The sequence below is a fragment of the Lichenostomus cassidix genome, chromosome 6 (assembly GCF_008360975.1).
Source record: "Lichenostomus cassidix isolate B80296 chromosome 6, HeHo_3.0, whole genome shotgun sequence".
Lineage (NCBI taxonomy): Eukaryota > Metazoa > Chordata > Aves > Passeriformes > Meliphagidae > Lichenostomus > Lichenostomus cassidix.
Window position 1 is genome coordinate 7,863,597 of NC_139487.1, and position 20,950 is coordinate 7,884,546.

The 20,950-nt window shown below is 41.4% G+C and overlaps 1 protein-coding gene across 4 annotated transcripts in view; it reads left to right on the forward strand.

Annotated features, from left to right (window-relative positions):
- The first annotated feature begins 5,769 nt into the window (after positions 1 to 5,769).
- The window catches only part of CCDC186 (coiled-coil domain containing 186), a 35,752-nt gene continuing 20,571 nt past the window's right edge, over positions 5,770 to 20,950 (forward strand). The window contains exons 1-3 of one of the 4 annotated variants that reach the window (XM_085064808.1): positions 5,770 to 5,913; positions 6,600 to 6,681; positions 19,708 to 20,398. In XM_085064808.1, the coding sequence (XP_084920934.1) occupies positions 19,725 to 20,398 (674 nt within the window). In that variant the 5' untranslated portion in view covers positions 5,770 to 5,913; positions 6,600 to 6,681; positions 19,708 to 19,724. Of the gene's footprint in view, positions 5,914 to 6,567; positions 6,682 to 19,707; positions 20,399 to 20,950 lie in introns of those variants that run through there. The other 3 variants (XM_085064810.1, XM_085064809.1, XM_085064811.1) reach the window with 3 other exon arrangements.

Sequence of the window (20,950 nt, forward strand, 5' to 3'; positions counted from 1 at the left end):
GGCCGTGCCGCCATCCTCTCTGTCGTGGTTGTCGCAGCGAGGGAGGGGCGGCTGGAGGAGGTTTGCACTAGTCCAGGTTGTTCCAAGCCCCATCCAACCTGGCCCTGAACTCTTCCAGGGATGGGGCATCTACAGCTTCTCCGGGCAACCTGTGCCAGGGCCTCACCCCCCTCATAGTAAAAGATTTCTTCTCAATATCTAATCTAAACCTGTCCTCTCTGTTTGAAGTCATTCTGCCATGTCCTACAGGCCTTTATAAAAGTCCCTCTTCAGTTCTCTTGTACCTTTAGGCCCTGGAAGGTGCTCTAAGGTCTCCCCAGAGCCTTCTCCAGACTGAACAGCCCCAATTCTCTCAGCCTGACTTCACAGTAGAGCTGCTCCAGCTCTCTGAGCATCTTTGTGGACATAATTACCCACGGTTGCACTAGTAACCTCAGTCTTATTTCATACAAATTCAGAAGGTGGCTGTGAGATGAAATTTGAAACATAAAATTAATGCATTTTTATTTTATAAAGTATTTTAATTTTGCCCTGCAGCCTAGAAAATACAACATCTCTCCAACCTCTTCTTGCTTTCATTTGTTCTTTCTCCTCTCTTTTCTATACAAGGTGTTTTCCCCTTCTTTTAACTTTTGTTTCCCACCCTCATGTCTCTGTCTCCATGAAAAAATGTACCTCATCCTCAAGACTGCTGCAGTTATGCTACTACTCAGACATGATCTCAGGTGTTCCCAGTACTGTGCAATTAAGCTTTCACCAAAAATAAATTAATCTGATCTATTTTAGTGCCTACATTGTTGTACTTATTATTAAAGTGGATTTATTCTTACATGTTCTGTACAGCAGGGAGTAATTATCTCTGTTCACAGAGAAGTAGCTGAAGCATAGCTATTTTGCCTTAAGTCAATTGGAGTCTGGCTGTGACAGTATTTCAGTCTAAATCATCTGTGTTTAAGTCTAGGATCCTGTCTGCCAAACTATTGTTCCCTGCTAAGCATTCTCAAAAGAAAAGCGAGCAACACACCTAAGGGTCACTGAGTTTTCTCTCAGTGGTTCAGATACCACCTACCAAAATCAGAGGAAAGACTCTTCCTGGCTCACGTGAACCTCTAGCCCTGAGCTGCAGCCTGAGGAGAAGCTGAGTGTATCAGAGGCTGCTCTTACAACAAGAGGGAAAATTAAGTGGTATTAGGTGGGATTTCAGGAAATCCATCTGCCAGATTGCTTAGCGTTGCAAATCAGAGCAAGCATGGTTGTATGTGGGAGGTTGTGGAGAGACAGGGCAATCATGATCATGCAGCCTTCATCATCTCCCTGCCCCTTGTTCCTTTGTCCCTAAGATTAGCCCAATAGTCCTCATGCCTACGAAGAACTAATACCAGTAAGATATTAAGAAATAGTTCTCTGTCATTCAAACGTCTCTCAAAAAAAGATTAGGCTTTGTTTGTGGCTTAAAACATCTAGACAAGATGACCCAGCACCCTGTCCAGCTGAATCTTTAAATTGTCCAGTGCTGGGGAATCCACCACTTCCTTGGGAAGAGTATTTCAATGGCTGATTTTTCTTACTGTGAAACATTTTACTCCTGTGTCTAATTGGAATTTCCCCAGAAGTTATTTTTATCCATTACGCTTTGTCTTTTCCATGGGCTTCCTTGTAAAAAAAGGAATTTCCATCTTCTTTGTAGCCATCCCTTAAATACTGGAATATGCTGATAAAGCCTCCCCTGAGCTTTCTTTTCTGATAGCTGAGCAAGCCCACATCTCTCAGCCATTCCTTCTGTATAAGCTTCTCAAATCTTCATGATCTTTCTGGCCTATCCAGGGACCAAAAGTGAGCACAGCATCCCAGGTGTAGCCTTGCAAGCACTGAGTGGGACAAATACTTCTTTGTCTGTGCTAGTGCTTGCTCAGAATAAAACAGTTACACAATGAAAGAGATTCCCAATGAAGAAAATAATAACTCTTTATGTAATTTTGCTGTGATGTGAAATGCAGGAATCAATTCAGCCCACAGTAATTACGTTACAACCGACCAGTCTTCTGGCAGATACAGAAGATAGGATTTGGCAAGCTGGACTCTGCTGCCACCTCCTCCTCGGCAGTACCAGACGTGGCCCTTTGAGCACCCGTGGTCTCAGAGGAGTGTGGGGTGTTGTTCAGCACATCTCTTGTTTGAGCCACCTCATTGTTCTGCCTTGAAGTGGAGTTGCTAACACTTCTTTAGCTAAAGGCGAAAACACAGGTTTGTAAGCCCTTTCAGTGGGCAAAGCTATAAAAATATTCTGGCTAATTAACAAATGTCACCTGAAAACTGAGCAATTAGAGGAACACTTCCTTTTCTTTTTCTTATATAACAATGCATGAGCCAAAACCCAGAACTACAACCTTTTAAAAATGTGGGCCAAATTCTGCCTCTGCCTCTGCAATGCAGAGCTTGTCTGCAGCAGACAAGTCTGTTGTGTAGGACTGTCTGTCTTTCAGATGGTAAGTTCTCTTCTCTCACTCAGAAATTGTTTTCCTCAGCATTTGTACATGCCAAATGAGAGCTATGGCTGGCTAATTAAGAGGTACGGTAATTAATTCTTGTTTAACACAACTGCAAGCAGTTTGGGGAGAGACTCACTCTGTGACCTGTCATTATCATTCCCTTAGTATCTGTGGCTGCCTCCTGGGGATAAGATACTCTTCAGATGAAAATTTGGCTTAAGCACAGGTATTACAAGAGTCAGAACTGTCAGCATCAGTTCTGGGACTAGAGCTGTGGGGAGTCCAGCTGAGTACAAAAAAATCCTTTTTTTCTGCCTTTAAGGAAGAACTCCACTCTAACCAGGCTCTATTTTCTTAACCTGATTTTAATCCTGCTCTAAAAAAAATGTACAGAATAAAAGGCAAAAATCAGATTAAATTCTGTCAGGTCTGGAACACACTAAACTACATACAGGTACCATCAGTGGGACTGCAGACAAAGTGTATAGCAAGGTAAAAGCACAAATCCTAAAAAGGTTGGGGCCAGAGTACACTGATGTCTCTGCAGTTGTCTTTAAATAACTTCAAGACCAAATAAGAAGCATTTGGGATTGAAGTGACTGTGTTACAGAGCAGCAAGGCTGTGTGAACTTTGTGGCTCAGCTGCAGAACAGCAGCAGTAGGGGCAAAGAAGCCTTTCTGAAAGCAAAGCTCAGACTTGGGCTGCATGGCAATTAGCAAGTGAGTGTTGCATGGCACTGCTTCCTGAAAAGACACCATTTTTACTTATCTCTGTTTCACACATGATTTTTTATGTATTTTTAGCAAGATGGAATGCACAGCATAATTTGAGCAAAGCAAGGGCTAGACATTTGCCTTTAAAATGTTATTTGGAGGGTAAAGCTGAGGGCATGAGTTCTCTCCGCAACCTACTTCCATTTATGCTCCCAGCTTAATGTTTTTCTAGACACATGCCTTCATATGACTGACTCATTTGCTGCTTTAGAGGTGATGGCTAGGACATTGTTTAGTTACCTGAAGCAGTATTATCTTTCCCAAAATAATGGACATTTAAAGATTTATAGTTATGATAGCGCTGAAAGGTTTACAGATTTATTTTCTCTAAGATTCCACTGTTGTTTTTAAGGATCTGTTAAAATGTTTTGTTCTGGTTTCAGCTAGAGTTAATTTTCTTCCTAGTAGCTAGTACAGAGCTGTGTTTTGGATTTAGGATGAGAACAATGTTGATAACGCACTAACATTTTTAGTTGTTTCTGAGTATACACTATTGTCAATGACTTTTCTGCTTCTCATACCCTGCCAGCAAGAAGCTGGTGGGGGCAGGGGAATGACACAGCTGGGACAGCTGATTCCAGCTGGCCAAAGATTATTCCATAACAAATGGCATCATCCTCAGTATACAAACTGAGGAAAAGCTGACCAGGGGCCACTGTTTGGGAACTGTCTGGGCATCAGTCAGTAAGTGGTGAAAAATTGCATTGGGCATCACTGGGTTTGTATATTATATATTATTGTTATTGTTATTATTATTATTATTATTTCTTCTGTCACATTAAACTGTCTTTGTCTTGACCCACAAGCTTGAGGCTTCCAGTCCTCTCCCCATCCTGCTGGGGAGGGGAGTGAGCCTGCAGCTATGTGGAGCTTAGTTGCTGGCTGGGGTTAAACAACAGGCTTCAAGGAGCATTTTCTAGGACCCCCAAATTTGCATTTGCAGCTCTAAAATTCCAAACAGCTAGAAAGAATGAGGAGAAAAAGAACTTGCTCTGAAATAACTCTCCCAATTAATGTTTGTAAGTGAAGTTATGCAGCACATTCTTGTTTTCAAGGTCATCCATGGTATGAACTGAAGAAATCATCACTAGGTAGGTGATGCTTTCATACATATAGGTATGTGAATGCTTTTATATGTATATAAAAATAAATTAGCCAAAATAAAGGAACAATCAGATGTAACATCAAAGTTAGCCTTGCTATGAGTAGGGGATTGGACTTGATAATTTCCTGAGGTCCCTTCCAATCTGAATTATTCAGTGATACTGTTGCTTTTCTATTGTTATGTTTATGATGTTACTGCAGGAGAGATTCCAGTGCTTATTTTAGCTGAGCTGCTATAGCAAATACAACTGCTTTCACTAAAAAGCTTGTCTGCTAAGGTTTTTTTTTTTTTCAATTTATTTATTATTAAATAAAACAGCATTTATACAGTGCTCTGGATTCCAAAAAACTTTGTGTTCCACTGAAAAACGGCTGATCCCAGCACTGAAATGTAGCCCAGATTTTTGATGCCCAGCAAATTTTTCACCTTTTCTTTTAAATCAAATCAGAATAAGGAATGAAGTCCCAGCAAGTGCTAAGTGAAGCTGTTGATTAACATCGCTGCATTGACTCTTACATGGCATGTGGGTGCGGAGGATTCTGACATAATGTGTAGGGGTTGGTTCTGGAGAATGTGATGCTGTTTACTTAAGGAAGAAGATTCTATTAGTCATTACTTGTGCACTGGATCTTGCAAAAAGGAGAGGCATCTTCATGACCATGTCTCAGAAAACTGCTGGGGTGAAGAATCCCTCCTGTACGGCAGCTGCTCAGGGCTGTGGTGTTAGATAGCACCATGGAATGTCTGACATGAGAGCCCTTGCCCAGAAACGTCATACGTTTAAGTAAGAAGAGAAAAAAAAAATCCAGATTGAATCGATTTTTATACACGTGCCCTAAATTATCTTGTGTGAAATCACGGAATGGGGTCGGAAAACACCTCTGAGATCATCGAGTCCACCCTATGCCCAACACACCGTATCAACCAGACCATGGCACTGAGCGCCGCGGCCAGCCTCTCCTTAAACACCTCCGGGATAGTGACTGCACTGCCTCTCTGGGCAGCCCATCCCGATGTTTAACCACCCTTTCTGTGAAAAAATTCCTCCTAACGTCCAACCTCAATGTCCCCTGGCGCAGAATGCACTAATACCATGGCGCTATGTCCTGTAGCCAGCCGCTCGCAGCTTTTAGCGCCGTCAGTGGATTCAGGCTCTCGGCAGCGCGGGTGGGAGCGCGGCGGCAGCACGAGGGCGAGGGAAGGCGGCGAGACGAGTCCCGCATCAGCGGCTGCTCCGGTAGCTGCCGCGAGTGCCCATCCGCCCCCGGCCCGTCCCGAGCGGCAGCGCAGACACCTCAGGCACCTCAGGGACCGCGACCGCCGCGGGGCTGGGCTGTCCCCGCCGCCCGGGCTGCCCCGGCCCGCCCCCGCCGCGCCCCGCCCGCCGCCGCGCCCCGCCCGCCGCCGCCATCTTTGTTGATGTGTCAGCGCGCCGGGCCGGGGCGGCCGGCGGGCAGCGGGACCGAGCCGCGCCGCGCCGCGCCGTGCCGTGCCGTGCCGCCATGGCCGCGCTGCCGCCGCTCCTGCCGCCCGAGTAGCGACCGGGTGAGGGCCCGCGCCGCAGGAAGGGCGGACGGGTGGGAGGGAGGGCGGGAGGGAGGGAGGGAGTTCGGTGCCGGCGGCCCGCGGCCGCTGCCAGGCTCCCGAGGGGGTGGTGCGGGGCGGCCGAGGGCGCCGGGGCTCGGCGGGACGGTACGGGAGCTGCCCGGCGGCTTCGGGAGGGGCCGCGGGGCCGCTGATCTGCTTCGCTGTCCGCGGGCGATAAACCCTGCGGGACGCGGCTGCGGGGGCGGGGGAAGGACAGGAGGGCGGGAGGCAGAATTCCCCCGGTGGCGAGGGGCTCTCCCTGTGCCGGTGGGGGCACTGGGCTGGCAGAGGTCGCGCAGGGCGGTGGGTGAGGCGCAGGAGGTGGCAGCGAGGTGACAGGAGAGCCGCGGGGTGAGCTCCTGCCCTAGCAGCGCCTTCCCACTCAGGACCTCCGGGCGGCTAGCGCAGGCTCCTGCGCTGGCTCGCAGTCTCTTTGTTTCTGGACAGCTTTCTTCTCCACGGTATTAATCAGGTTGTCCTATTTCATTGGCTGCGTGTTGATTTCGCTGTATGGTTAAATAATTAGATAACAAAGCCCAGCAACTGCTGTGAAGGTTATTTTTTAGAGCCGGCTGCGGTGTTGCGGTAGAGTACACGTCCTTGTTTTTGCAGATGGTATTTGCAAAAGCTGCTTGCCCTTCTAGGTTTGAAAGAAGGACTTCAGCGCGATGATTATGATGTAGGCTTGCAGATTTTGGCTCTTGTCCCGGAAAACAGTCTGCACAGGTGAGTCTGATCCGTGTGTACTTCAGCGAGACTCTGTGCAGACCAGGAGAGGATTTCTTAGGGAATGGAAATCTCTATGTAAGATGAGAAGTATGGCGTTCCGGCTTTAGTGCTGGTTGGCTTTATCTTCTTGTAAAACTTCTTTTCAGAAGTTAAAATGTTGCAAGCAGAATACACTAAAAACCCACCTGTGAGCAGTGTCCCCAGTATGTTTTGCTGTGTAAGGAAATGGTTGAAGCTGTGAGCCACAGTTTCTCTATGGACAAGGATATGTAATCACTGCTGCTATGAATGCTTATGTTGCTGTTGACTTTAGGGAGGAGATGGTTAAGCTCTGGAGAAACTGAAAGTATAAGATGTTTCAGGAGGCTGTTAGATTACATTTGAAATGTCAGCTGTTTTATGAAAAAAGTGAAGTAGTTCTGTATTGCCTTTGAGGTCTTCTTTTTCTGAAAAATCGTCAATCATCTGTTCTTGTCTTGGTGTTAAAAGAGTATTTTTCTGTCATTTTATAAGACTAGATTTGGGTTTGTTGATAGATGTTTGGTGGCTTTGTGAGGTTCACTGTTTCAGAGTGTTGGGAAAAGGATTGAAGAACCAAATACGGAGAGTAGTTTATTTGCTTCTAATTAAGCTCTGTTGCTTAACACTACCTGAGGCTAATATTGAATTTCCTGAAACTGGCTTTTTAAAGCGCTATGAAAATAGAAAGGCAATGTTTTTCTGGATTTAATAGTGTTATTAGGCAGGTTGAATTAGTTCATGTGGGCTCCAGGAAGCAATATGATGTACTTAGTTCTGGGCTGACTTGTTCTGAACTTATTTTCCAGTTGCCATAAACAATATTGGAAAGCCTGATGGATAATGGTTACCTTGAAGTCATAGTCAAAGACCCTGCTGCCTCAAATTGAGGGTGGAAAAGAAAATCTCATCAGAAACAAATCAGTGTCAGAATAGAGGAGAAAATCATGACCCTAATTTCAAGAAGTACATGGAATACTGATTTTTTTTTTTACTGTAATAATATTGTATCTAACACTGTCTCTTAGATTAATTAACAGAAATCAGTCTTCTATAGAACTCACAGTTGACTTATTCACATCCTTAAAGAATTGAAGTATTTACTTGTTTGTTTTCAGGGATGCTAGAGAAACTCCAGGAAAGTCAGGTTTGAAAACAGTAGAACTCTACTATCCCCCCAATGGTATTTTTCATTGTGCAGTGATCATGCAGATAGTAATTCCATGGCTGTAATTTCACAGCCTTTTGCATGTTCTGGAAATAACATTTGTAAAGAGCTATTGAAAGCAAACATGCTGTCATCTCCAGTGCTAAATATGTCAAGATCCATATCTTACCAATACCATAACACTGCATGGTTGTAAGAATGTCTGCCAGAGCTCCAAGTTTCGTGGTGTGAACAAGAGTTATGGCTCTGTTATAGGTATAGAGGATCTGTCAGAGAATGTGTGCTTTGTCCAGGTTGTGTACTCAGTCATAAATTTGATTTCTTCCACTCCCTTAGGACATTCCTTGTAATGCAGGTGATGTTATCAGTGTCAGAATGTGAATGCAATTGGGGTTGTAGTAAGGACAGACAGAGCTGCTCCTGGCCTTGTTGTAAGCAGAGCTAAAGGCAGGATGCTAAAACAGGAAAGGTTACAATGGTGCTGTTGCTGGCATTGCATTGATTGCTAAAGTAGAGACTAATTTTTTTGACTTGGAAGAGTTGTTCTGTGCTGAAGACACACAGAAGATTGCAAGTCTGTGTGTAAACCGTGAAGTATTCAAGTCTCATGTGATGTTCCCAGTAAAAGAATGCTGTTGCTAATATATTGTTTTCCCTTATACATTAACTTCAATCCTGGGGCTTGTATGACAAAAAACAGCACTCTCAAGGTGTACCCCATGACTTGTGTTATGATGGGAGCAAATCCAGCCTTACTTGTTAAACCTTAACTGGTGAACTTTATTTTGGAGTTGTGCTGTTACTTGACTCCAGACATGGAGTTAATATGACCATAATATTAACCATATGCATGAGATTGGTGGAAAAACTTGGTGGGTCTTGAGGGAATTGCACAATTTTGCTCAAATATCTAACTTGTGATGTAAGCAAAGGAAAGCAAGGATAAAGTTTGAGTAAACCTTGTCTTCTAAAGTGCTTGTCTCGTGTTCAAAGAATTGATAGAAATGCTGAGCTTTACACCTTGGCTCTGCCATTGGCGTTTAATGAAGTCAGATTAAAAATCTGAGAATAATTGACTTGAAGTGTTAAACTGATAAAAGCAAGGAAATCCTGAGAGTACCCACTGTGTATTCTCACTGTTCCACTCCCTTCCCTTCGAGCATGTGCATCAAAGCAGGTCTTTGTGTGAGCTGAGTCAGGAGCTGTGTCAAGTTCTGCCTGGGCTGGAGGAGTCAATGTCCCAGTATACAGCCAGCTTTTCCACTTCTGTTCAGTCTTAGGCAAAAGTGAATTAATATTGGGAGAGCTGGTGTAGGTGGGACTCTGGTGTGTTTCTTTTGTTTCCTGTATGTGCTGTCTGTAAGTACAGGAAGACTGTGAGTGTGTGAGACCTCATGGCCACCCTCTGTTTTGTATGGAATACAAGCAGTGGTGATCAACATCGTCTGTTCTTCAGCTTAAGAATGCTGTCTTTTTCTCAGGCACTGATGCTTTTCAGTCCAGTTCATCTCCTTTTAGTGTGTTGCATAACTTGGGGGGCTTGCTGTTCTGATTAATACTGGATGTGGAATTGTAATCAAATATATAAAACTGAAGCCAGAAGGATTTGAAATTCATCTCACGCTAGATTATGCAAAATACCTGCTTTTTTGGACCTTTTTATCCCAGTCCCTTTCAAATTAGTTTAAACCTTTTTGTCCCTCTACACAGCTGCTATAGAGTAGAGTTGCATTTTGTATCTTATCATGTAAAACAGAACTTCTTTAGCAGAATTCTCTATTTTTTTAAAATAAACTTCATTTGAAAACAGAATTATCTCTAGTACTTGAGCTTCCCTGTTTTGCAGTGTTACCTGGTGATGTAATGCTTAATCTGAGAAAGCCAATTGTGACAGAGTTCTTGTGAAAGATACCATGCAAAACACAGGTAAGTTGGGTATTAATTGGAAACAATAGGAAAGTTTGTTTTTCTGGTCAATGTGTTGACGAGTAGACAGTAGTTAAGGAAAAAGTAGCTTCAGAAAAAAGAAACAAAGAACTTCGCCCAACAAGTGAAGTAGAAAGGTGTCTTCAATCTGTCCAGATTAGTTTAGGTAAAAGTATTATTAGGATTACAGTGAGCTAAAACTGTAAAATTTCAATTTTGTTTTTAGTCTTACTGTCATGCAAGAGTTCTGATGCAATGACAGGTTGGCACTGACTTGGAAAAGCATTTTAGTTTGCTTAAGTAATGATTATTGTGTAATAAAGATGTGAAAAGTTCTTGAAGAGGGGCATCTTGGGTTTTGCAATGAACAACACAACTATAAGAAATTAGAAAGGTTTCCATACCCCCAAATTATTCTTAGCAGTCTTGTTGGGTTGTCATTATATATTTGGTAGCATGTAAGCTGTTGAACAGCTTCATCTGTTACCTAAGTGTAATAGGTTGGAAATTAGAGCTGAAGTGGCAGCTGATTCTAACAGTTGTTTGGCTGTTAATGGTTACTTTAATATCTCTTAGGATAATTTTGTTTACAGATAAGCAAAAGTACTTTATTTTTCTGTTGTGATTCATCTGAGATTGTGTTTTGAATAGAATATTTTATAGCATGATAGTTAAAGGAGAGAAGCAGTCCTTTGTGGAACAAACTGTTCAGACAAGTTTTGTTCTTTCTAATAAATGCTGTGACATTTCTGAAGCTTTTTTACAATGGGTTGCTGGTTGCTTCATATGTGTGTGACTTATCAAGAAAACTACAAATCATTCTTCTGCCAATAAATCCTAATTAAGTCTTTGAAATACAAAGTCCATCTCCGGTGTTACACAGGATTATATTGCATCTCGCATTAACTCTTGAATTTGCAATTGAACTGGCTAAATCACTTGTACTCTCTCTTTTCGTTGTTCAGGAACCTGCAAGAGGGAAGTGGGTCTGTAACTGAACTGTTCAAATGGGTGCTCATGTGCTCATTTTGCTTTTACTGGGGTCTTTTGCTGAGCATCAGAGCTTCATCATGAAAGTCTTTTGGCTGTTGACATTTCAGTCATATGTCACTTCATTTCATAGATGCATGAGTGGAAATGTAAGGCAGTATAAAAAAAATCTCTTTAGCAGAGCCTTTAGTCTATACTGCAGTGATTGGGAAAAGAACCAACCCATTATTGCACTATAAATGATAAATGTGGTTTTGTTAAAGTTATTTATCTTTGCTTTGTGAGCCTCAGTAGCTGCTTACATGAAAAACAGGTGCTTCTGAGATGGGATTCTGCTTGAGTGTAATGAACCATGTGTAAAAATCAATCTATGGGTTGGATTTTAATATTATATATTCTTTAACTTGAATGAATAGGAGGCAGAGTAGTTTAAATAGTGGAGTATATATTGATTCTGAGTTTGCTTGTATACTAGCCTCCCTTTAAAAATCATAAATTATTGTTGAGTGACAATTTCCAAGGGATGAATGTAAAACTTCTATCTCAGGATAGATTTAGGGCATTGCTGATCTATCATTATAAGAATTTTTGAAAGTCATGTCAGAAAAAAAAGGTGTTTTGCAACACTGCTTGGTATTTCTGTACTAAAAGTCAGTCCTTGCTTGCATGTGAAGTAAATGTTAGATTCCATTCTAGCAGAAAGAGCTGAAGTCTCAGCCTGAAGTTTCAGTCACAACCTCCAAGTTGTGTATTTGCCAAGATGGGGAGCTACTTGTGCTCAGTGCTTTTAGAGATCAATACACAGAACGCTGTAAGATGTAGTGGAAGTTTCATTTGTAGCTATAGGTGTGTCTGGGCAGGTTGCTGAGAGCTTTAACTGGTAGTTGGAGGGCTGGAGTAATGGGAGAGTGTTTTACAATGTGATTTGAGGTGTAAGTGTGAATGTTCAAAATAGTTGTAAAATGCATGTAGCTTCCGCTTGCAAATTATATGACTGTATTTTAATTTGCTATTGGGTGATACAGGAAAAAAGTCAGTATTTTCTTTGCAGTTATAATTTTATTGGGACAATACATTTCACAAAAAAAAAAAAAATTCCGTGTTCCAGACCTCCCAGTTCTAGATTTATTTGGTAAGTTTGGAGGTTTTTAGTGGCCTTTTGGTGTGTGTATCTTGGCTTTTTAATCGTTATTATTTTATTATTGGATAGTCTTTGAATGATTGCACAGCTAAGTTAAAAGTATTTATTTTTTCAGATATAACACATGTCAATGAACAGACCTCTTGATTGGAGAGCTGTTAGAAAGCCAGAGTAATAAAAGTGAACAGTTCCTGGTATCTGTTTAGACCAGCTCCAGTTTCAGGTGCTTTACTTTGGTGCCAGTGCTCTACTTTGGTGCCTGAAGTATTGCAGGTGAGCAAACAGGGCAGTCATTGTGAAAGCGTTACATTTCTATCTGGTTTAGCTGGGATTGTAGGATTATCTGTTCATCTATTACTGGGCTATACAGAGAGAAACCCTACAACTTTCCATATATGTAGGCAAGCTGTATGTCTGAATTTAGTTTTGCCAAAACTGGAGTGATTCATAAATGTCTGCATCTGGCACTTTCGGTATCAAAATTGAGCTATTTTTACCTTTCTTGCTCCCACAGCATTGGGATCTGCTAGCAAACAAAAATCTCTGTAAACCCATAAACAGGCGTTTTTGGTTGAAGTGGAGAGAAGGATGCAGAAGAGCAGAGATGTTTGTAAAATCAGTTGGAATGTGGTGCAGAGCACAGTAATAGTGCCTGGGATAGACAGCTGGTTATTTGAGCTATGTAGTGCTGCCCAAGTCTTTTGGTGTGGTACTAGGGAAGTCATTATTTGCTTTCACTGGGGAGTCTGAGGATGTTAGGAATGAACCCTTTTTCTAGCTGTCTCCATAAGAAGCACTCCAAATGACAAGCATCCCTTCTGGTGACTGACACTGCACACTAAACCTGAACTGCATAGTTCAGAAAGCAGAACCAATATGGAAGAATAGTGAGTGTTACAGAGCATTTGAAAAGACTACTGCTTAAGGGTGTTTGCTTGGAGTTTTGTGATGAATCTCCAGTGGAACTTATCTTCAGAATGTGCCAATTTAGACAGCAAAATAAAAAGTAACAGCAGCAATTTTGTGAGTTATAAATCCAGTTCTAGATAAAGAACCAGGAAGTACAGATCACAAATTACAGCATAAGTTGAATTGCTCTGAAGTAATTTCCAGGTCTTTATTTTCTAGATAGCTTTTCCTGTAAATATGTGGACTTTGTTTAGAGGTGTGCAGTGTTTCCTTAGCAAGTTTACAGCACACACTGCAGTGACAAAGCAACTCTGAGTCCTGAGGTGACATCCATATAGGAGCAGTAGAGACTTCTGGGAACTTGGGCTGCTTGTATTGGTGTCACCAGGTTTTTCTGTCACTGAGCTGCTTGCCTGGCCACATCATGGTACTTAGGACACTGCTGACTGTTGGAGTCATCTGTGACTGATGGAGCACTTTGTCACTCCTTTCCTTGTCCCACTCCTGCTCTCTGAAATGCGTCACATCTATATGGCAGCTTTGAGTGATTTCGAGACTTCAGTGTATTACTAAAGGAAGTTTGAGTATTCTCCTGTGACTGATACAAAATGGAAAGAGGAAAGCTACCTTGTAGTTCTGTTTAAAAATAAGCTTGGCTCATATCCTATAAAACCTGTCTGGATGCTTTTTGCATATCGACAGGTGAAGAGCAGATATGGTCTTATGTGATGTGAGAGCTGCTTTTTCATGATTTTGTGGATTGTGTGTGCACTTGTCTGGAGAGTACATGATTCCCTCTTCATCAGTGACTGTGCTACAAGGCCTCTCTTAGAAGCACAGCCAGGAGTGGAAAACATCTACCTAAAGATGATGCAAAACCCGTTCTTGTTGAAAGGAGCTAAAGTAGTTGATTGCTACTGGCCATTATATTATGTAATGTGTAGTTGAATGTGTCTGGTGTCCAGTAAACTGCATTTGCTGTATTAAGTTCTTGTAACTCCCTTTTCAGAAGGTTTTGTGCCTCACAGTCACTTACCTCAATGCTTTTCACTTTCATTTCAAGCCTGGGTTGAACAAGGTTTTGTGTATGCACACACCTGTCAAGCATTAGTCCCTCCTGCCCTTTTATGCCCCTCTCTCTGCAGTATTTTTAGGCATTGAGGTGTAAATGTATTTTTTTTTTGCTTGAAGCAGTGATTTTTGTTTCTCAGGACCTTGACCTTAAGTTTGCTTACAGAACCACCCCAGGCACACACTTCTGTCATTCTTTAATCTGTTTGTTTTAAAGAGCCCTATTGTGATAGTTACTAGGTGACAAAGTACACTTTCTTTTTTGCCTGTGTTGTTAGTGAAGTCTTCTAGACAGCCACACCTCAGCAAAAGTTTCCTGTAGTTATCATTTAATATGTTTCTTTGGATGTCATCTCACATGTATTTTGAAATTATCTGAAACAAAGTAATTTCCTCTTTCTTGACTATTTACAACATAAGTATTGAGAGTTCGGGTCAAATTCTATCCATTTCATGAAATTAAATACTAGCAATAATAGTGCATCTGGTTAGGAAAGCCCTTTATAGTCAGGGATTTAAAACAATCATGTTTGCATTCAGTAGAATGATGGAAGCACAGGCAGTTTGAAATGGCTTAATATTGAAGTCAGGCATACTGGATCCTCAGCATGTCCCTGTACTTGCAGGAGAGCAGGCTAGAGTTGGGCAAGGTGGTGTTCCTAATTAGAATTAGCAGTACTGCCATGGCAGGAAGGATTTTCAACTGGTACAGTGGATGAACTGCCCAGGGATGAGGGTGCCAACAAATTCCTTAAAAAGTTAGTGTATGTGCTTTCAGCAGAGAAAAGAGGAGGACTGAGCGTTACAGAAACTGCTTTTCTCCATGCCAGTGAATGGACTCTGAGGTGAGAATTTACTGTTAAAGCATAAACTTCTTTTTTCTTCTTTGTGTTGGCATGTTACAGGAGCACGTATTGAGATTTTTGATGTTCTCCCATGTTAATACTAACATTGTGTCAGATACTTCCTTGAAGAGCTTAAACAAATCATTGTTGTATTTCTTCTTATTTTTATCATTTGGTTAGCAGTTAATAGAGGATGTGTCTGTTGTGTACCAGAAAGTGAATGAAAAAATTGCTGTTTCCTGAGTCTTTGCATTCCCTGACATACCTGGGAGACATTTGTATTCAAAAGCTAGTGTGCTGTTCAGTCTATTGGCAGGCTCTCTGCTCCCTGCCTCTGATTCCAGTCAGTTGTGCTATCAGCAGTTTAGCAGATAAGCACATCTCAATTTAAGTAGTGTGATAAATGGTTGTAATCCCTGCCAGTACCAGCCTTTAATGTTGTGTGTGCTGTGCCTCCTGTTTAACTTCCTATTCATTTTAAATGTTACGTTAGGACTTGGCGATCATATGTGCTGATGGAATTTAAACTTAGTTTTGTGAATAATGATGAAAAATATATACGCTCTTTGCATCTTTGAAGAACACATTTGTGATGAGAAGAAACAGTGGCTGTTAAAAACCAAGGCAGTTTTGGTTTTGAAGGGTACAACTTGCCTGCATTCTGATGTATATCCACAGGGAGCTGTTTTGTTTGTGTGTGTAAATGGCCATCCCTGCTGCAGAGCAAACGTGGCTGAGCTGTGCTCCTGTTCCTCATTCCTGCTGCTCACATCACCAGCATTTGATGTGATGAGTTTCCACTCACATTGCTTAGTGTCGCTGCAGTCGGGGGACACAGCCAGCTGCCTCCTCTGCTGTGGAACAGGAGCACAGGGAAGGTGTGTTAGAGTGTCCGACTAATTTTGAGCTGTAACACAGAGGAGGAGGAGGACTGGTCAGACCAGTTACGTGAATCCAGTCACAGCAAAGAGTCCTGTCACAACTGCAGAAGCTGTCACAAGGCAGTGACAGAGATGATGACTACCTAGATGGACAGCAGTCATTCATGGTATGTGGGCAAGCAGGCTTGGGCTGGGCCAGTCTCAAAATGCTGCTTTGAGAAATTCCTTCTTGGGCGTTTTGAGCTGACTTGGTAGTGATTGCATTCTCCTGTGGCACAAGGCAGCAGCAGGGACTTACACTGTGCTGTGAGACAAACATTTTGTGGATGGGACCAGGAACAACACACTTTTGTCTTGTTAGGATGATCATCAGGCCTAAGCAAGGATCAGAGCAGGTGGTTGAAGGTAGAATCTTTGCAAAACAGTGCAAGAACCCAGAACTTTGCTGTCACTCAACACACTGTGTGCTTGTTTGATGTTTAAATATACCATTACATAAGCCAGTCTTTACCTAATCAGTAAAGGTTGTTGATTGTTTTTGATGCCTATTAAAGACATCATAAAAGTCACTAAACTATTTCGTTTTCTTAATGCAATATATATTACCTTAGTACTTCCCTGATTTTGGGAAAGTCGTTTGTAAGGGTGAGTAGGGTAATACAAGATGGATATTAAACATAGAAAGGCATGGAGCTCCTATCTGATGCTGTCCAAATATTATCTGGAGCTTGATGGATTTGTATGTTTGATGTGAAACAGTCAAATATTAGCATGTTTCATTTCAGCTGGCTACTGCTAGACTGGCAATGTTGATCCTTTTAAAACTTCTTTCACACAAAACCTTTTGCTTACAAACCATGAGCCTTTTCTTCAGTGACATCACTGCAGCTTTATGTCTCTGGCATTATATAGGAAGTATATTCAGTTGCCTGAGGTAGGCACCCCAAACTTTGGATAGTCAAGAGATATTTGAATATCAGTATGAATTTGCATTGACAGCTGCTCCGCATGATTTCTTTGGACATTTCTGTTATGAAAATAAATTGTGAGCCTGTGATCAATTGTTTAATTTCTGTTTAAAATTAGTAATTAGAACATAAAAGCTAATACTATTCAGTGACAGTACTGGGGGAAAAAAAATCTATGGATGTCATGGACTGGTTCAGATAGATTTAGGCAGGTAAGGCTAAAATCGAGTATACTGGAATCATCAAGACTGTGAACTTCATGTGGTAAATTATATTCTAGGTACCACTGAAAATTAAAGTACGACTGCAGGGAACACTGAATCATCATAATTTACTTTTCATGCTTTAACGGATTTGTATAATCACTACTCTAATTCCCCATGCATTTGATACAAAACCTACACTTTATTTATGAGTAGTAATAACTAAGTTATTATGGATGTGGAGTCAGTGTTTTTTTTTCTCTGTGACTGAGCTGTGCAAATAATTGTCTTTCTGCTTCCATGTAGATTAGTTTTTGTAATACTAATTCACAGTGTTATTTACAGAAGGAAGTAGCACAATAAAAAGAAAACTTACTGACCTTCCTAATGTACTCTCTTAACAGGGCTTTATTTTTTCACTTGTTGCTTCCATATGGGGATAAATACCCTCCAGTTTGCTGACTGGACTGGAAATCTGAGGTTTAACAACCAACAGGGAAGTGCATGTATCTGATTTTACCACTTCCTTTCTTGTGGTAATGGTGAACTTGCAGCAGCTGGGCAATCACAAGCAGGTTTGAGGCAGTAGTACATCACACAACTGCACTTTGTGGGAGGTTTTGTAACACTTCAGAAGGTACTCTAAAAAGGCTTAAAATGAGTTAAAAAACCCCTCTGATCATTCAGTGAAAGCATCATCAAGAACTTAAACTGGAGTAAATACTGGAGAAAAAAACAGTTCTTCAGCTTTATGCTAATACAGTGTCTTTTACAGCTGAGTCTGTGGATTGTAAACTACCTTTTACAAGAGGGAACAGATACTAGAAGGTGAATTTTTCTTCCATCTTAACTGCATCATTTGCAAATTATCTTATGGTTATTGATCATTTAAAGTGCACTAGTCTGAAAGGATTGGTTTTTTAACAGCAATTTAATTAAGTAGGAACTAATGTGTTCTGTTACTATCAAATTGAATACTTTTTCTTGCAGTTATGTTCATTTTTGCTTGCATATTGAGATTGTCATTTGGCTTTGTTTTGTTTGAGAACAAGAGTAGTATATTATGATCTTTCATTGCTAATAGAAGTTATTAAAGGGTAGATAGGTTCCAAGAGAGCATTTGCTTGGACTGTACAAACCATGTAGATAGATTTGCTGGTTCCAGTGTTGATCTAAACATAAATCTTTTGAAGCAAAGGGGAATCAGGGGTTTTATTAATAGCAGAGAAGATCTGTTTGTAAAATGGGGAATCCTTGTAAAAGTGTCACATTGTACAGACTCCCTCATTCCCCATCTCTGTTCTCATTTGTACGTCTCCTTTACCGTTTGCATTCTGGTTCCTATTGATTTGTGCTGGGTTAAAGGCTGTAGCATTGAGGATTTTTCTTTGCTTTGAAACCAAAAAAGGAAAAGTGGTTTACTTGTTAACTTGAAAAACGTGTGATTCTCATTTGATGGTTTGTGACTCTTGTCCAGTTGTGACGTGTCCCCTTCTGTACTCTGAATGGTCAGTTTTCCATGTGCTTCCCTCTTGGTGATTAAGTGCCCAGCTGTTGGTTTCAGGAACTCGTGGGTAGGTGTTTCGTGTAATGGTATTTTCTAGTAGAAACAGCTGTGTTGAAGCTGCTTTTTGTGACTGATGGTGAAAGGTGACAGTGGTAGCAGTTGGTGACAGACCTAAAGGGATTCACATATCCCTCTGTTTTAACGTTGTGAGCCTCAGGAGGAGGTGTTGGTTAATAAGGCAGGACTGGAGGGGAGTGGAGCAGAGCCAAGCAGCACAAAGGGGTTTCCTTTCAGGCTGAGGCAAAGGGAGGAGCATGGAGCAAGTACCTGAGTGGCTCAGATGATGTGGCTGTGTAAGGGAGAACTGAACAAGTTAGGAAGCAAGGATGAAAACAAGTTTGATGTGGCAAGTAAGCACTTCCTTTGAGATGACTCTGCTATTCCAAGAGTTGAATTTATAAATGAAGTTTGCCTTGTTTTTGCGTAGCCTAAATTATCCAGCATAGGGGGATAGGGTTGTATGTATAAGTTAGGACTGCTGTAATGAATTTCTCCTAATGGAAATAAGGGCTTCCTGTGCTTGCTGAAAATGCCAGTAGTCTTTTCAGACACAGGACCATCTGGGATTCCTGAAAAAGAAGATACAGCATTATATCCAGGCTCTTCCATAACTATTCTGACTATTTGGATCTCAATATGGTGTCCTTCTAGTGCTTCTAGAGAGCTTCTACAGAGCTTTTTGAGTCCTTGCTCTGCAAGCTACTGGTTGAAAGAGCAGATCTGCCACAGACCATCTGTGCTCTTCCACAGGGGATTTTGGTTGCTTGAAAGCAGATGGGGAAAGAGAATCTCATCCCCCATCCTCCCCCAGCCTCTTCCTTAGGTTCCTGGGTACAAATGCATTTTGCTGTATGGATGCTCAGTGAGGATGTTACAGTAAGTTGGATGTTCTGGCTGGGTCAGGGAGTCACCTTATGTTGTAAAAGTAAGTAAGTCAAGACATTATGTTGCTTTCAAGTCATGTGTAGGAAAATGAAAGCTGTAAGACTTTAGATGTTTTTTAAAAAAAATTTATTGTCAAGAAGTATTTTTTAAAAGTGACTACTTGGGAATTTTTGTGGACTTAAGTGGTAGAATTATTAGTTCTAAAAAGTTCTGGTTTTTTATTGTCATGGCATTTACTATCTCACTGCTTCCTGTTCACTATCCCTAATTTCTCACCTTCTTTTAGAAAAACATGTACAAGAGCATTTACTTAAAAGTTGGGCTGAAAGAGCAACAATCTTTATATAACGCATATCTAAATATTTTTGCACTTTCTAGTAGCCTTTATTTTCCCTATCTCAATCTCTTTTGTATTGTATCTAATATGTTGCAACATGAATTCTACATCTAGATTTCCGAAGGAAGACTATGGAGGAATCTTTACCAGAAATGCAGAGCACGCTGGAGCAAGTGAATGTGTCAGATGATGCCTCCTTGAAGCTCCCAGATAATGACGAGTCTGATACAGCATCTGGAATGAAGGACTGCTCAGACATCAGTTGCACTGGAGGTGATGCTGCTGTGTTGGAAAGGGAATCGAGTTTGTTGCCCTCGGATCAGGATGCAGCAGCTGTTGGCATAACCAGCAATGGGGCCCCAGCAGAAGGACAGCAGCAGTGTGGAGGGGCAGACACCTCTGCCAATGCTGACTGTGAAAGAAGGGCAGAAGGCTCCACAAAACCAGAACTCTTACCTAGTGAAGGACTTGAACTACACAATCCAGAAACTAACCAGACAGAACAATCGATAATGGAAATATTACAGGATCTAAGGGAGGAATCTGACTTGGTGAAAAAATCGAGTGATAAAATCTATTCAGAAAGCCCTTATGACACAGACTGCACAAAGAAGCTTATTTCCACAATACATCAGACTGCCTCACAGGAGGATTTGCTAAAGGAAATAGAGTCTGAGCTCTTATCCACAGATTTTTCAAAGGAACCAAAGCTCCCCAATGGTGTGCAGAAGGGTGAACACGCCTTGGCTGTGTTTGAAAAATGTGTGCAAGATAAATACCTGCAGCAAGAACAAACTATTACCAAGTGAGTACTTGAGTATGTGAATCACAGTTGGAGGTGTGTGCTGAACAGTTTTGGCTGCATGTTGTGTGCACCTGCGTACAACATTTTGGTATGAAGCAAGCTGTCTTGAGTTGGTATGAGGATAGTTAATGAGCTTTTTTTAATGTTTTTTTTTAAATGAGGAATCATTTTTACTTGTGGTATGTACTTGTAAATAAAAGTGCATACTTAGATGTCTGAATTCTTGCAGGATTTGGCAGGAACTGAATAGCCAACTGTGTCATTGAATAGCCTGCCAATGTCTAGAATTACTTAAATACTGCAGCAGTAATGGTGGTATAAAAATAGTCCAAGATTCATTCAGTCCATATGTGTCTGTGGAGAAATGAATCTTTGGAAGTGCTAACTCCCACAATGGACATTTTATTTATGTTTAATTGCTTGTTTCTTTTTCAAGTAGCATTCAGTTTTCTGTCATAATCCAGAAAAGTTGTTAATCAGCTGAGAGTATTGTTTGAGTTGGAAGTGTCATACATAGATAAACTACTCTTACCACATTTTATGGGAGGACTT